This window comes from Aquarana catesbeiana, linkage group LG02 (genome assembly GCF_042186555.1).
Source record: "Aquarana catesbeiana isolate 2022-GZ linkage group LG02, ASM4218655v1, whole genome shotgun sequence".
NCBI classification, from domain to species: Eukaryota; Metazoa; Chordata; class Amphibia; order Anura; family Ranidae; genus Aquarana; species Aquarana catesbeiana.
The window spans coordinates 336,097,923-336,110,806 of NC_133325.1; the positions used below are offsets into that span (position 1 = coordinate 336,097,923).

Here is a 12,884-nt window from a genome sequence, read left to right on the forward strand (position 1 = left end):
CACAAAATATTGACCCCAAGAATCAGAATACATTACCACTGCTTCTTATGCATGTAAGGCACTGCATGCTCTGCTGTACACTAGTGTATGTATGTCCAATATTTAGGACAATGTCAATTCACATTATCGCCTTTAGAGAACATACAATATTTGTGATATTAGTAGTGTAGCACTCACATTAGCATGAGTTTGTTACAGTGGATACAATGGGTTCCACTCCCTTTTCATCTCTCTTTCTAGCACATATTTGCATGTTGCTATAATCAAAAATGGTCAAACAAGTGCAACTTTTTTGAGTCAAATTATTATTATGTTTATAGAAGAAGAACATGCTCGCCATTTTCTCTGAAAATATTGTATGGGCTTTAGATTTTCACAATTCATAATATCTGGGCCCTTGTAAACCTCCAAAATCACATTTTAATGTATGAATTAATTCACATTTCTTGTTGCAGAATGATATACAAGATCAGCAATAGGACTAATGACAGACTTGGAAAAATAAGTTGATGTCAATGGTTGAGAAGCAGAATTTTTAACATTGATGATAAGCTGCTGAACTCCTTTAACATAGTAAAACAATTACTAATTAGATCCATAGGGACATGTAACTTCTACATCTATGTATAGCTCTAACATTTACAATTCCCACATTCATTTTAATAAAACAGTCAGGGGTCTCAAAGATTAAAGCACAAATGAACTTTCAGTTTTAAGTCGTTAAATACATTCTCCAGTAGGTGCATCAAAACAAAAGGTAGCCAAAGTCTTAGGCCCCTTTCACATGGGCGCCTCCCTTGGATGGACTTCGCTTGCTCAGCTGGGGAATCGCTCCGCTGATCCCCACTGAGCAGGTGGATGACAGGTCCGTCTCACTGTGCTGAGCGGAGACGGACCCAGTCCCGCTCTCCTCTGTGGGAAGATCGGGTGAAAACGGACCACCTGTCCATTTTCACCCGATTATATCTGATCAGATCCACCAGAAGGATGGAAAATAGGACCACTATCCATGTGGATTTTGCGGACAGGATCAGATAGTGTCGGATGTCAGCAGAGATGTCACCGCTGACATCCACCGCTCCATAGAGGTGAATGGAGGGTGCGATCAGGTCCACCTGAAAAACTGACAGGCGGACCTGATCAGACAGCCCGTTTGAAAGGGACCTTACAGTTTATTTTGGATTTCTTTTCTGTCCCCTGCTGTGGTCAAGCAACCTTGCTCTCTGCATGAAGCAGTGTTCTCTCTGCAGAGTTCCCGCTCACCCCCTGCTGAGTTAGAGTTAGTTCTCTTTTTAATCAGAAATTTTGTAGAATGCAGAGCTATAGAGATGGTGAGGCATGTTGGACCTCTGCAGAGAGATACATTTTAATTCCGTTTTTGCACAACTTCTGATACACCTGGGATGTACTTAGCTGGTTTAAACTGAAAGTTCAATGGGGCTATAAACATCAAAAGTAAATCACACTTTATTCTCTAAATGTAACACCAATATTTTTTTTTTAGCATTGTAACACTCAAATGAAATGAATGAACAAAAGAACTGTATGTAAGATTGGGGTTACCTGTCGTACTCTCTTTTTCGAACTTCCGACTCTAAATATCCCCACTGTTTGTAGACCTAAAAATAATAGAATATCATTTTTTTATTCTTGCACAGTGAACAATCCCTATTCGGTACACACCTCAGAGTACCTATATTCTATACCCCAATGGACACAGACATAAGATGATGGTTGAATAAAAGGCACAATCTTACTATCAAAATACACTCTAAACAATCAGAGCATGAACACAAATGCTTGTATAGCACAAGCATGCATGTAATGAAATAGACCTAGCGTGGTCAGTTTGAAATAGGAAAACAGAGGGACTGGCAGGTTTACCAGATATTTCATACAAAGGAAGCAATGCAAACAGAACAGGGTACTTTTAAACACAAGTATATGGTACACATAGATACATATCAAGAATATGAATAGCTGGTGTAACATACTCATTAAAGTTATTTTTTTAAATCAAGTTTAGAGCTGCATTTCAATGTCATGTAACCCCTGGAAACATCAGTTTGAAATTTACCATTCTTTTCCAAATGTTGACAGCAGCTGTCCACAAGCCTGGGAACTTGTCGGTAGATAGGGTTCAGACTGAGCTTTTTATCTCTTTCTTTTTCTTTCTTATTTTGAGCCTCGGCTGGCAAAGACAACTGTAAAGCCTCTAATAGTCGAGACTGATTGTCATCAAGATCTGTAATTGAGTCCACAGACATTGCACCCTGCAAGGCAGAAACAATGCTTTTAGTTTTTAGGACCTTTAATGTATACACACCCAATTCACTGTTTTGCTAATTATATGTTTATATTTTGTTTGATTGGTTCTAGTTAAGGTGTCTGTTGATAAAAGAGAATGTACACCCATCTGAACAATTATATGCCTGTAGGCACTTTCTGACAGTTCACAACCTAGCCTGACCATGAACGCTCAAGAAAAAATGTGGTCACCTCTGGGGTGGATTTTCTCTATCACTACAGTTTTTACTACAAAATAAGCTTAAAGCGGAGGTTCACGCGAAAATGGAACCTCCGCTTTTTGGAACCCTCCCCGGTCCGATGTCACATTTGAGGGGACCAGGGGGGTCCAGTTAGGACGGGGACCAGTTAGGACGCACAGCGCGACTTGCACATTTGCAGTAGGGAACCCGGAAGTGAAGCCGCAGCGCTTCACTTTCTGATTCTCTCACCGAGGATGGAGGCGGCAGCAGCCGAGAGCCGAGCGATTGATCGGCTTCGGCTGCCGGCATCGCGGGCACCCTGGACAAGTAAGTGTCCATTTATTAAAAGTCAGCAGCTGCACTATTTGTAGCTGCTGGCTTTTAATATTTTTTTTTTTAGGTGGACCTCCTCTTTAAGGGAGCTCCTGGCTCCCTCCACCACCAGCTATATTTGTGTTCCCTGATGCAAACAATCATGACTGCACAAATATCTTTTTTTCTGTTAGTAGTTTAAAGTTTTACTAAACCCACAACAGTAAAATCAGTCTGTATATGCAGTAAAGCATGATTGCTATACTCACTGTGGAACCAAAGGGGTCAATCCTCCACATTGTGTAATGGCTGTTTGATCCTGTCTTCTCTCATCCTCCCCTTATTCCACAGTCCCCAATCCACCCTCTGATAGGACAAAGCCTCTGGGGCACTCTGTACATGCTCAGTTTGATGTGTATTGCTAGAGAGTTGAGTTTTTTTTTGGGAGGGTGCATGTGATTAGCACAGGGCCAATCAGCACTGTCCAGACACAGGGTCAGAAGTCATGCAGCCTCATAGGACAGTCAGAGGAGAATGAAAACTTCTCCTACAAGCTTTAACCAGTGCTCGGCCAGACACTGATAGGAGTCACAAGACTGTTATATGCTGCTGATGAGAAAAGGTATTTCTCAGTTTATATTTACTAAAATAATTACATTTCCATGTTCTGTGTACTGTGGGAGACTAGATATAGTGAATGCAGGGTCCTGGGTTTAGTAACACTTTAAGTTTTGACATTGTGGGAAAGCATGGTGGGTTAGTGGTTAACATGTTAACATGAGGTTTCACTCCCCATAGGGCACTATCTGTATTAGGTTTTCTCTTGTTGTCCAATTTCCTCCCCATGATTTGCAAATGTAATAAATGTATGATCAGTTTACTGGCTTCAGCCAACATTGGTTTAGTGTTAGGACATGTGAGTTTGCAGGACTGAATTACATTAACATAAGCATAACAGGAACAAAAATTGGTAAATGCTTTAATGCTCTCATGTAAGGCATACCTGCCAACTTTTTGAGATGGGAATGAGGGACACCTATTAGCAAAAGTATGTAGTCATAGGACACACCCCTGCCATGCCCCCTTAAAGAAGAATTGTACAAAAAAAATGATTAGTCAAACCCACAAGTGCTTTTTTACCACTACTATTCCTTTATATTGGCTTTTGAAATTTACAAATGCAGCAATTTAGAAATTGGATGAAAAGTTTAGCCCTGGGAAACAGTGAAGGATAAAAAGTGATTTGTATATACAAATATATAGATCAGACCAAAATGAGGGACAAATGAGGAGGAAAGAGGGACAGAGGGACTTTTTCCAAATCAGGGACAGTCCCTCCAAATCAGGGACAGTTGGGAGCTATGTGTAAGGTAATGCAGAAAAAAAACATTTGTGCTCTATCAATTCATATCCAGTAAAAGTTCTAGCAGAAGACTGCTTAAAGCCGCGTACACACAATCGGATTTTCCGACAGGAAATGTGTGATGACAGACTGTAGACGGAAAATCCGACCGTTTGTACGCTCCATTGGACAATTGTTGTTGGAAAAAAGAGAGACCTCCACCATATCAAATGTAGAGTATGGTGGTCCCATGCAATAGAACAAGGAAAAATACCCCCTAAATGGGACTTTAACAGACCACCAACTCTATGATAAAAAATAACTTTAATGATATAGAATAAAAAGACGTAAGTCGTCTATACATATCATAAATACATCAAATGAAAAAACAGAACAAAAAATGCACAAATACAAATCATCATATGTACTCTCCAAGGGGTGGTATACCCTGATACCCATCGGACAATTGTTGTCGGATTTTCCGCAGACAAATTTTGGATGGCAGGTTTTTAAACTTTCCGCGGACAAGTGTCTGTTGTCAGATTTCCCGAGTGTGTGTACCAGAAGCGGTCGGTCTTGTAAACTAGCATTCGTAATGGAGAATTAACATTCGTGACGTGGCAAATTATTAAATCTCAAAATGCAGCGCACATTCTCTTCTTATTTAATGGGATAATAATGAAGCTGGTGATATGGCTGGCTTTGCTGGTGATATTGATGGACTTATTGCAAACACATTTTCAAAGGCTTTTTTTTCTAGTGATATCAAGAATACTATATATATTTATTTATTTTTTGGGGCAAGTTACCACAACACCATTATCCCGTAGTTTTTAAGATCAAAGATACAACTATGTTGGTGTCCCTTGTCAATTTTACATTGTATTTTTTTTAAATGTAACTGCCTACTCCCAAACTGTCATTTGAAGTAAAACACATAGCCAAGTATTATTCTCCACAATTTTTTTATTGTGCATTAAAAAAAGAAAACAAATAAAATGATACATGCTATCTGCCAATAGAACTTAACCAAAAAGTGCATTCTATGCATCCAAAAATATAGAAAACATAACAAATCAAATCATTATTATTCAACCAAAAAATCAAATAAAAGCCTCATTCATGTGTCCTGCTTCCTAGTATAGGGGGTTAACAATGCCAAGAGTTGGTGAAAGCAGGGATCCATCGTACGGAGATAATTCCGAAAAACATCTGGATTATTCTCCTGGAGGTCCTGCAGCAAAGGCACATGACATAATTGGTCACGAATAATAAAGCAACCAATTGTTGGTCCAAAAACTCCTCCTTCTCCTGTTCCTGGACTTGGGTCAAAGCAATAACTCCAAGGCCAATAATAAATAGCACGCTATCTCCTCCGATTCCGCAACATGTCTGGTTGACGAACAGCCGTTCAGAAACTAACTGAAAAGCACAAACTGAAAAGCGCGAAATGAAAAGCGCCAATCAACACTCACCAAACTTCTACTAACACGAAATTAGCAGGCGGAGCCCAAAGAGTGGCACTAAAGAGCTGAAAAACCTCGTAATACATCACTACATTCGTGTTTGTTGGCTGACAATTCCTTTCCAATTGTATGCAAGACAAAATCCAGGCACACGCCTTCGGACAAAAGTCTGAGATTTTGTCTGGGCAAAATCCGATCGTGTGTACGAGGCTTAACAGTTACTTATAAAAGCCCACATGTATTTAATGTTACAAAATGCAGAGGTTTTAATTGCACACATGTGCAATGTCTCAGTACAGGGTACACTTATGCTAATCTATGGGGGCCTACAACTGGGACATATATATTAAAGAATACCTTGATAGCAAGCCTACTTAAACAGAAAGAGAGCACCTGGGTCAGGGTGATTGTTAAAACAAATAACGCTCACATATAAGTACATATATCTAATACACTGACATACTAAATAAGTATCTTGCGAGCTGCACACAGGGTGGATGTAGATCACCAATCAAGCAGCCAGCCATTACAAGGGATGAGAAGACCGCTGTGGGGACCCGCCGTGTGGAGGTGTATAACCAGCGGCGTCTCCGGCTCTCACACCCGCTCTCACAGGCTAGCACGAAAACCAAACAGGACAGGGGCGGGTCGCAATGCGCTTCGAGGCCTAGCCTCCTACTTAAGGCAAACCCTATCCCCACAGCGGTCTTCCCATCCCTTCTGACGGCTGGCTGCTTGATCGGTGATCCACACCCACCGTGTGTGCAGCTTGCAAGATACTTATATGTAAGTGTATCAGAATAAAGTGTAATTTTTTTTTTTAACAATCACACTGACCAAGGTGCCCTCTTTCTGCTGTTTTTGTCTGAGGGAATTCCCATTTCCTGCTGAGGAGCTGCTGGTGGCTGTGTGCTATCCCCATCCATCTGTGGATCTTTTCTTTGATATACCTTACCTCTATCGACTAATTTTTATTTGAAGTAGATCTTGATCCCCCCGTTATTGATTCCTTATTTTTGTTTTTTCCTTTTTAAGCCTGTGGTATGTGAAACACTCTCAAACTAACACCTGGTGCAAAAAGTGCACAGGGTGTACACATAGCACTCTTCCGAAGAGGAAGGACCCTTACCCTGATCCCTCAGAGCGCAAGGCTTCTGACAGGGATTGAGGTACTCACTGGCTCACCTGGCCGAAACCAGATGGAACCTGTTCTCTAGGAAGCCTGTCAAAACAGACCAACCCCAAGTACTAGGTGGGGCTCCCCCAAAAGGAGACCCCAATGAGAAGGAGGACCAAACCAAAAGGCCATGTACCCTCCTTCCCAAGACTTTCAGGGAAGGCCCAAGGATCAACACCCTACTAATCGTGAGTGAGAAAGTGCATAAATAAAAGTGGGGAAAGGGAAGTGGAGAAGTGCTTAAGTGCCATAGTGCAATACCATGGCAGGCCTTTCGGCAAGGAATCAAAAATTCCTCTGGTCCCAGCCAAAAGGCCTGGCCCTAGAGGCAGGTGTGAAAAAAGTGTGTATATGGTACAGTGACCTCGGTGCCAGAGAAACTCAAGATGAACGTCCCCACCTGTGAGTTCTACGGCACCCCTGGACTGACACACCAGGGGCACATACAGCACAGGCTTCTTTCACAGCTCAACCTTCCGCCAGACCAGTGCCTCTCCAACCTTACCAGGAAGGCATCAGAACTTAGAGAGCTTAGGGAGAGCCTTGCCTACAACTGGGGACAAGCCTTGTGCACAAGGGCAGATTCAATCCAGGAAGAAGAGGCCCTCCCACCGCCCTCAACATTCCCACCTAATTACATCAAGGAAATACTAACTCACTCCCCAATTGGCAAAAGAGAATCAGGGTTCTTTCTCTAACAACTGATAAGTCAGATACTACACTTGATCTTAGCCAAAAAGGCAGAGAAGCGATTCCTTATGGCCCACCCCATAGCTGCCAGTGAGCGCTGACTCACAGACTACCTGCCAGTTCTGTGTGATATATTGCAAGCCTACTTACAGGCTATCCCATACCACCTTGACCAATGAAAGATCCACACTTGCACAGGGCAGAAAAAAACAAACTAGCCTGTTAATATTTTTGAGACCTTAAAGCTGGACAGCACAATGGCTAAGTCATACCTCCCAACTTTTTGAGATGGGAACGAGGGAACGAGGGACACCTATTAGCAAAAGGATGTAGGCATAGGGCACACCCCCTGCTGCATCCCCTTAAAGGTGAATTATACAAAAAATGATCAGTTAAACCCACAAGTACAAACCCACAATGCAGCAATTTAGAAATTGGATGAAAGGTTTATCACTGGGAAACACTTTTTGAAGGGTAAAACGTGCATTTTATATGCAACTATATAGATCAGACCAAAATGAGGGACAAATGAAGAGGAAAGAGGGACAAATGTACTTTGTTCCAAATTAGGAACAGTCCCTCGAAATCAGGGACAATTAGGAGCTATGGCTAAGTTAGCATTTCCACCATTAGAGTTCTAGGCCTAAATTCCAATCATGACATTATCTGCCTGAGTTTCCTCAGGGTACTCTGGTTTCCTCCCACACTCCAAAGACATGCTGATAGGTTAATTGGCTCCTGTCAAAATTGGCCCTAGTATGTATGAATGTGAGTCATGGACCTTAGCTTGTAAGCGCCTTAAAGGCAAGGAATGATGTGAATGTAATATATATATATATATATATATATATATATATATATATATATATATATATATATATACATTGTTGGTGCTATATAAGTACATGTAATAAATACATAAATAAACCAATACAGGGAGTAGAAGGAAATACCTGGTATTTCTAGATATGGGGGAGCATGTGGCATCACAGTGCCAGTGACCCTGTGACTGGAGAGTCTATCGAACTGTGAGGTTGATTGGGATCTCCTCTAAAACTGGTGCAGCTCTGCATAAAAACCGATCAATTTCCAGGTTTTTTCTCAAAGCTTAAAGCATAACTAAAGGCAAAACATTTCTTTTAGTTTTGGATAGAATGTAGAGTGATTAGACTACTTGTCATTTATTATTGCTTTCTGTGCACCCATTAAGAAGATTCACCCTCTCTATTTGTCTTATTTTTCATTATCAATGAAAGTGAAAGTAAAAGAAAATCTCAAATTTTGGGTTGTCCCCAGGAAAGTAATAGAGGGGAAATCTTTCAATGGCGACACTAGCTCTGGTGACCTGGGGGTGCCCAAGGAATTACCTTAAATAGCAGGGATTTCCCCGCACTTCCGCTTTGGCTTTGGGACAGGAAGTGAAGGGAAATCTCTTCAATAGGACACAAATAGCAAAAACAAATCTGACAGGGGTTACAAGCATTCCTTGCTGTATCCAAAATGAAAAAAAAGAGTTTTGTCTATAGTTTTACTTTAACTGAACAAAGTTAGAAGCTGATTGGCTACCATGCACAGCTGCACCATATATCTACTTTCTAGTTTTAGTAAATCAACCCCTGTGTGAACTATTCACTGACATGGATTCAGGAACTGCTGCCTCTTAACCAAGGAAAGAAGAAAGAAATGACCGCACATCCAGAACTGTGAAATGCGTCACATAGACGCATTTCACACATACATCTAATTGGTAATGATTAAGCACAAGATGTATGTGTGAAATGCATCTACGTGACCATATGTTGGTGTATTTGGTGTTATCCTTGTGAACAATAAAAGGCAATCGGGAGTTCTGGATGTGCAGCCATTTCTTTCTTCTTTCCAAGTTTCCCACGGAGGCGAGCCGGGGGTGGCACTCTATGAGACTCTACAATTAGTCTCTCATCACACACCTTGAGCAGTGGTTCTTTTTCTTGCCACTTAACCAAGCCTGTAGCTCAGAGTGAAGTAGGACCAACCAGGAAACTGGACAACAGAACTTATAGTTCAGAGTTCCTTGGGAATTTTTTTATGGTCGCTCAACTACACTGTGACCTTTTGAAAATGCAGGAATACAATGATGGACATCTAAAATATTGAGGTACCTTTATGATCCCTAGACACAAGTAGAGATAAGAGTACAGGAATTTAGCCAATTTTTATCACACTCATCTCAGTCAATCCTTTGATGTTCTGTGCTTTAGGCACTACTGACAGCCATGATAATATGTATTAATTTTTTTTGTAAAAACAAGTTTATGTCCTTTCAGACAAAGCTCTGTGGTAAAAAGGAGGGCGTTGTGCTTGATGCAAGTCATCTGCCTTGATTAAGAAAGATAATATTCGCAATTCATTTTTATGTTCCAAAATATTCACTATTTCCCACAGCAAGAAAAGTTAATCACAAGTAACTGCTTCTTGGCCAAGTTCTCTATTTATTTGATCTGGAACTCTGTGACTTTGTGGTTTGTTTGCAAGGAAAATAGAAGTCCAAGAATCTAAGATCCAGATGAAGACCAACAAAAAAAAATAAAAACTCATGTTGACTGTGTCATTAAAGTATAACTAAAGGCAAAATGTTTGTTTCTAGTTTTGAATAGAGGGATTAAACAACTGTCAGGTTTTCATTGCTGTCTGTGCCCCCACTATGGAGATTCACCATCTTTATTTGTCCTGGTGACCGTTAACACCAAGAGTGAAAGTGAAAGCTATGCCCAAGTCTTGGGTTGTCGCCAGAACAGGAACGGGAAGGAAAACCCTCTAATGGGGACACTAGTTCTGGTATTTCTGGTCACCCTGGTGACAATCAGGCACTCCCTCACTTTGCTCTCACACTCCTGTCCTGTTTTGGCTATGGGACAGAAAGTGAAGAAAAATCTCCCTGGGGCACAGATGGCACAAAATCCAAAAAACTGAAAGGAGTTATAACCCTACCTTACTCTATCCAAAATGTAAAAAACTTTTGCCTATAGTTTTACTTTAATGCATAATGTAGTTTTTGGATTAAAAAAACATTTTGGGGCTATATATCTATACTATAATTTTTAATAGTAATTGTTATCAACAATGTCAGATCTAAAACCAAAATATACTGATCTAAATCTACTATTCCATTAATACTATTAAGGACATACTTACCAACAGAACAAAATAAAACACAGAATTTATGTGTTTTGGTTTTAGATCTGACATTGTGGATTGTTAACTACTTGAGATGATTAGTCATCAATTATATTCAGCTGCACATTGTGATTGTAATAGATGACAGTTTTTACTTAAACCAATGCAGCAGTAAACAGTATGATGGCATGATATACTTACGTGGTATACAGCGTAAGCAGTCTTTCTGTTACTGCATGTTTATGTTTTTTTTAAAAAGGATTTAAATGAAGAAGAGGATTTTTAATGGACTGCAATCATTACTTCAAGTTTGATGCATCTTCAGTAGTGATCTGAACTGGCACCTGTACTTCCTGGACATAAAAACACACACAGCGGAGGGCACAATCTAAGTGCAGCATTAAAAAATGTATTGTATGATAAAAACAAATTGGCACCTCGCATGAAGTAAGTTTGTGGAGGCATATAGAGCATAAGAAATCAGAACATCCAGGGAACCCTGTAGAAAAGTCTTTCAGTCCAGGAATTGTGCAGCACTGTTGCAGGCCAGGTAAGCATAGCTACCCCTAAACGTCCAGCAACAGTGCTGCACAATACCTGCACTGAATACCTCTGCTGCAGGGTTCCCTGGATGTTCTGATTTCAAATGCACTACATGCCTTCACAAACTTACTTCATGTGAATTGCCAATTAGTTTTTATCAGACAAAAAATATTTTAATGCTGCACCCTCTGCTGTGTCTGTTTTTCTTGATGCAGGGATTTCTTCTGTCTCTCTGGAGGAGCTACATCTTGTAAAACGAAGCTTACCGGAGTCAACCACTGACAAACCTGATAAAGACTGGTGTAGTGGACTCATGGCTATGCATCCCAGTGTTTTTTCTCTGCTATAAGGAGGTTGCCCATACACTACTTGCACCATAAAGACATTTATTTTTATACCTGTATTTTCTGGGGCTATATGGAGTAGTGTTGTAGTTCAGGAATTTGTTTTATATTTTTGTTAAATAAGGCGCATTGTTAAATAAAGCGCATCCTAGCGTCCAAGGAAGGAGTAGTTTTATTAACAAAAAAATCATTAATTCACTGGGAACAAAACAATGTTTTCTTTTAGCCCAGGAGCAATGTACAGTGAAAATTCATAGCAATGGCTGTTGTATAGAGGAAAAGGGAGGTTTAGCGCAAAAACAGCCTGGGGATCAGATTTAACTTTATTTCTAAATGCAGTAATGTAATATGTTTGGATGAAACAAAATTAATATACATGAGACTAAAATAAAACAGAAATATACTTTTGTATTTCTTGTTAATATTAATTTTTAAAAACTCTGTACTAAGAACCTTTCCTTTAGTTTTATTTAGTTTTTAACTGTTAACCTATCTTTACCTTTTAAAAAACTGTCACATTTCCAAGATCTTTGAATTTAGCTTATCTCCCAAGATGAGGTTTAGGTTCACCGTTACCATGGGTTCACTGCAAATCCCCGAGATTTGTGAAGTTTGCAAACTTTTCGCCGAGCATTTTGCATGTTTGCCCCCAGAAGTACAAATAATCAAACCGTGAATTGCCTTTCACCCAGTCAGCTGTTTCACAAGAGCCAATAATCTGAAGAAGTGGATAAACCACCCCCCTTTCCATAAAAGTGTTGGATCACAGTAGTCTTTTATTTGATAATAGCTTGCTTATTAGCCCTACAAATAGCCAGAATTGAATAACAAATTTGCCCCTATAAACTTTAATGGGGTTTGATGCAAATTTTTCAAGCTTCCAACAAGATTTGCAAAACTGTTCATGAACTGAACCCAAGCAAGATTTGCTCATGTATACTTATCTCCTATACCAGAGGATCAGAATAATTTATTGTGTGAACCTGCTCTGTTTTGCAGCAACATTCACTCCTGAGCACTTAGTAGCTTGGAGTTCCAAAACTTTCAACATCCAAAATCAAATCCCATATATTACAATGATGGCTGTTCACTCATGAGTAGTCAGATACCTGTAGCAACATGTGTGATGCTCCAAAAGCTAAATTAGTTACATTTGAGGCAGATTTGGGCATTTTTGGTCCCATAGACTTCAATGGAAATGGCTGTAAATTCTCAAATCAAGCTTTTTGAGCATTTTTCTTTACACATTTCATATGTTTCTTAGCCTGTTAGAACTGCCCCCCCCCCCGGTGCTTTCCATTGACTAAAACAAAAATGCCTGAATCTTGAATACACATGTAAAATTCTTCTAGTATGCTTCTTAAA

At 40.0% G+C, this 12,884-nt stretch overlaps 1 protein-coding gene and 1 pseudogene across 3 annotated transcripts in view; both read right to left on the minus strand.

Moving 5' to 3' along the window:
* Positions 1 to 12,884, minus strand: part of ARHGAP6 (Rho GTPase activating protein 6) — a 368,531-nt gene that overhangs the window by 61,060 nt on the left and 294,587 nt on the right. For all 3 annotated transcript variants that reach the window (XM_073614845.1, XM_073614846.1, XM_073614847.1), the window contains exons 5-6: positions 2,078 to 2,273; positions 1,564 to 1,619 (exon numbers count right to left, since the gene is read on the minus strand). In XM_073614845.1, the coding sequence (XP_073470946.1) occupies positions 1,564 to 1,619; positions 2,078 to 2,273 (252 nt within the window). The remainder of the gene's footprint in view (positions 1 to 1,563; positions 1,620 to 2,077; positions 2,274 to 12,884) is intronic.
* Positions 7,429 to 7,539, minus strand: LOC141130888 (U2 spliceosomal RNA; annotated as a pseudogene).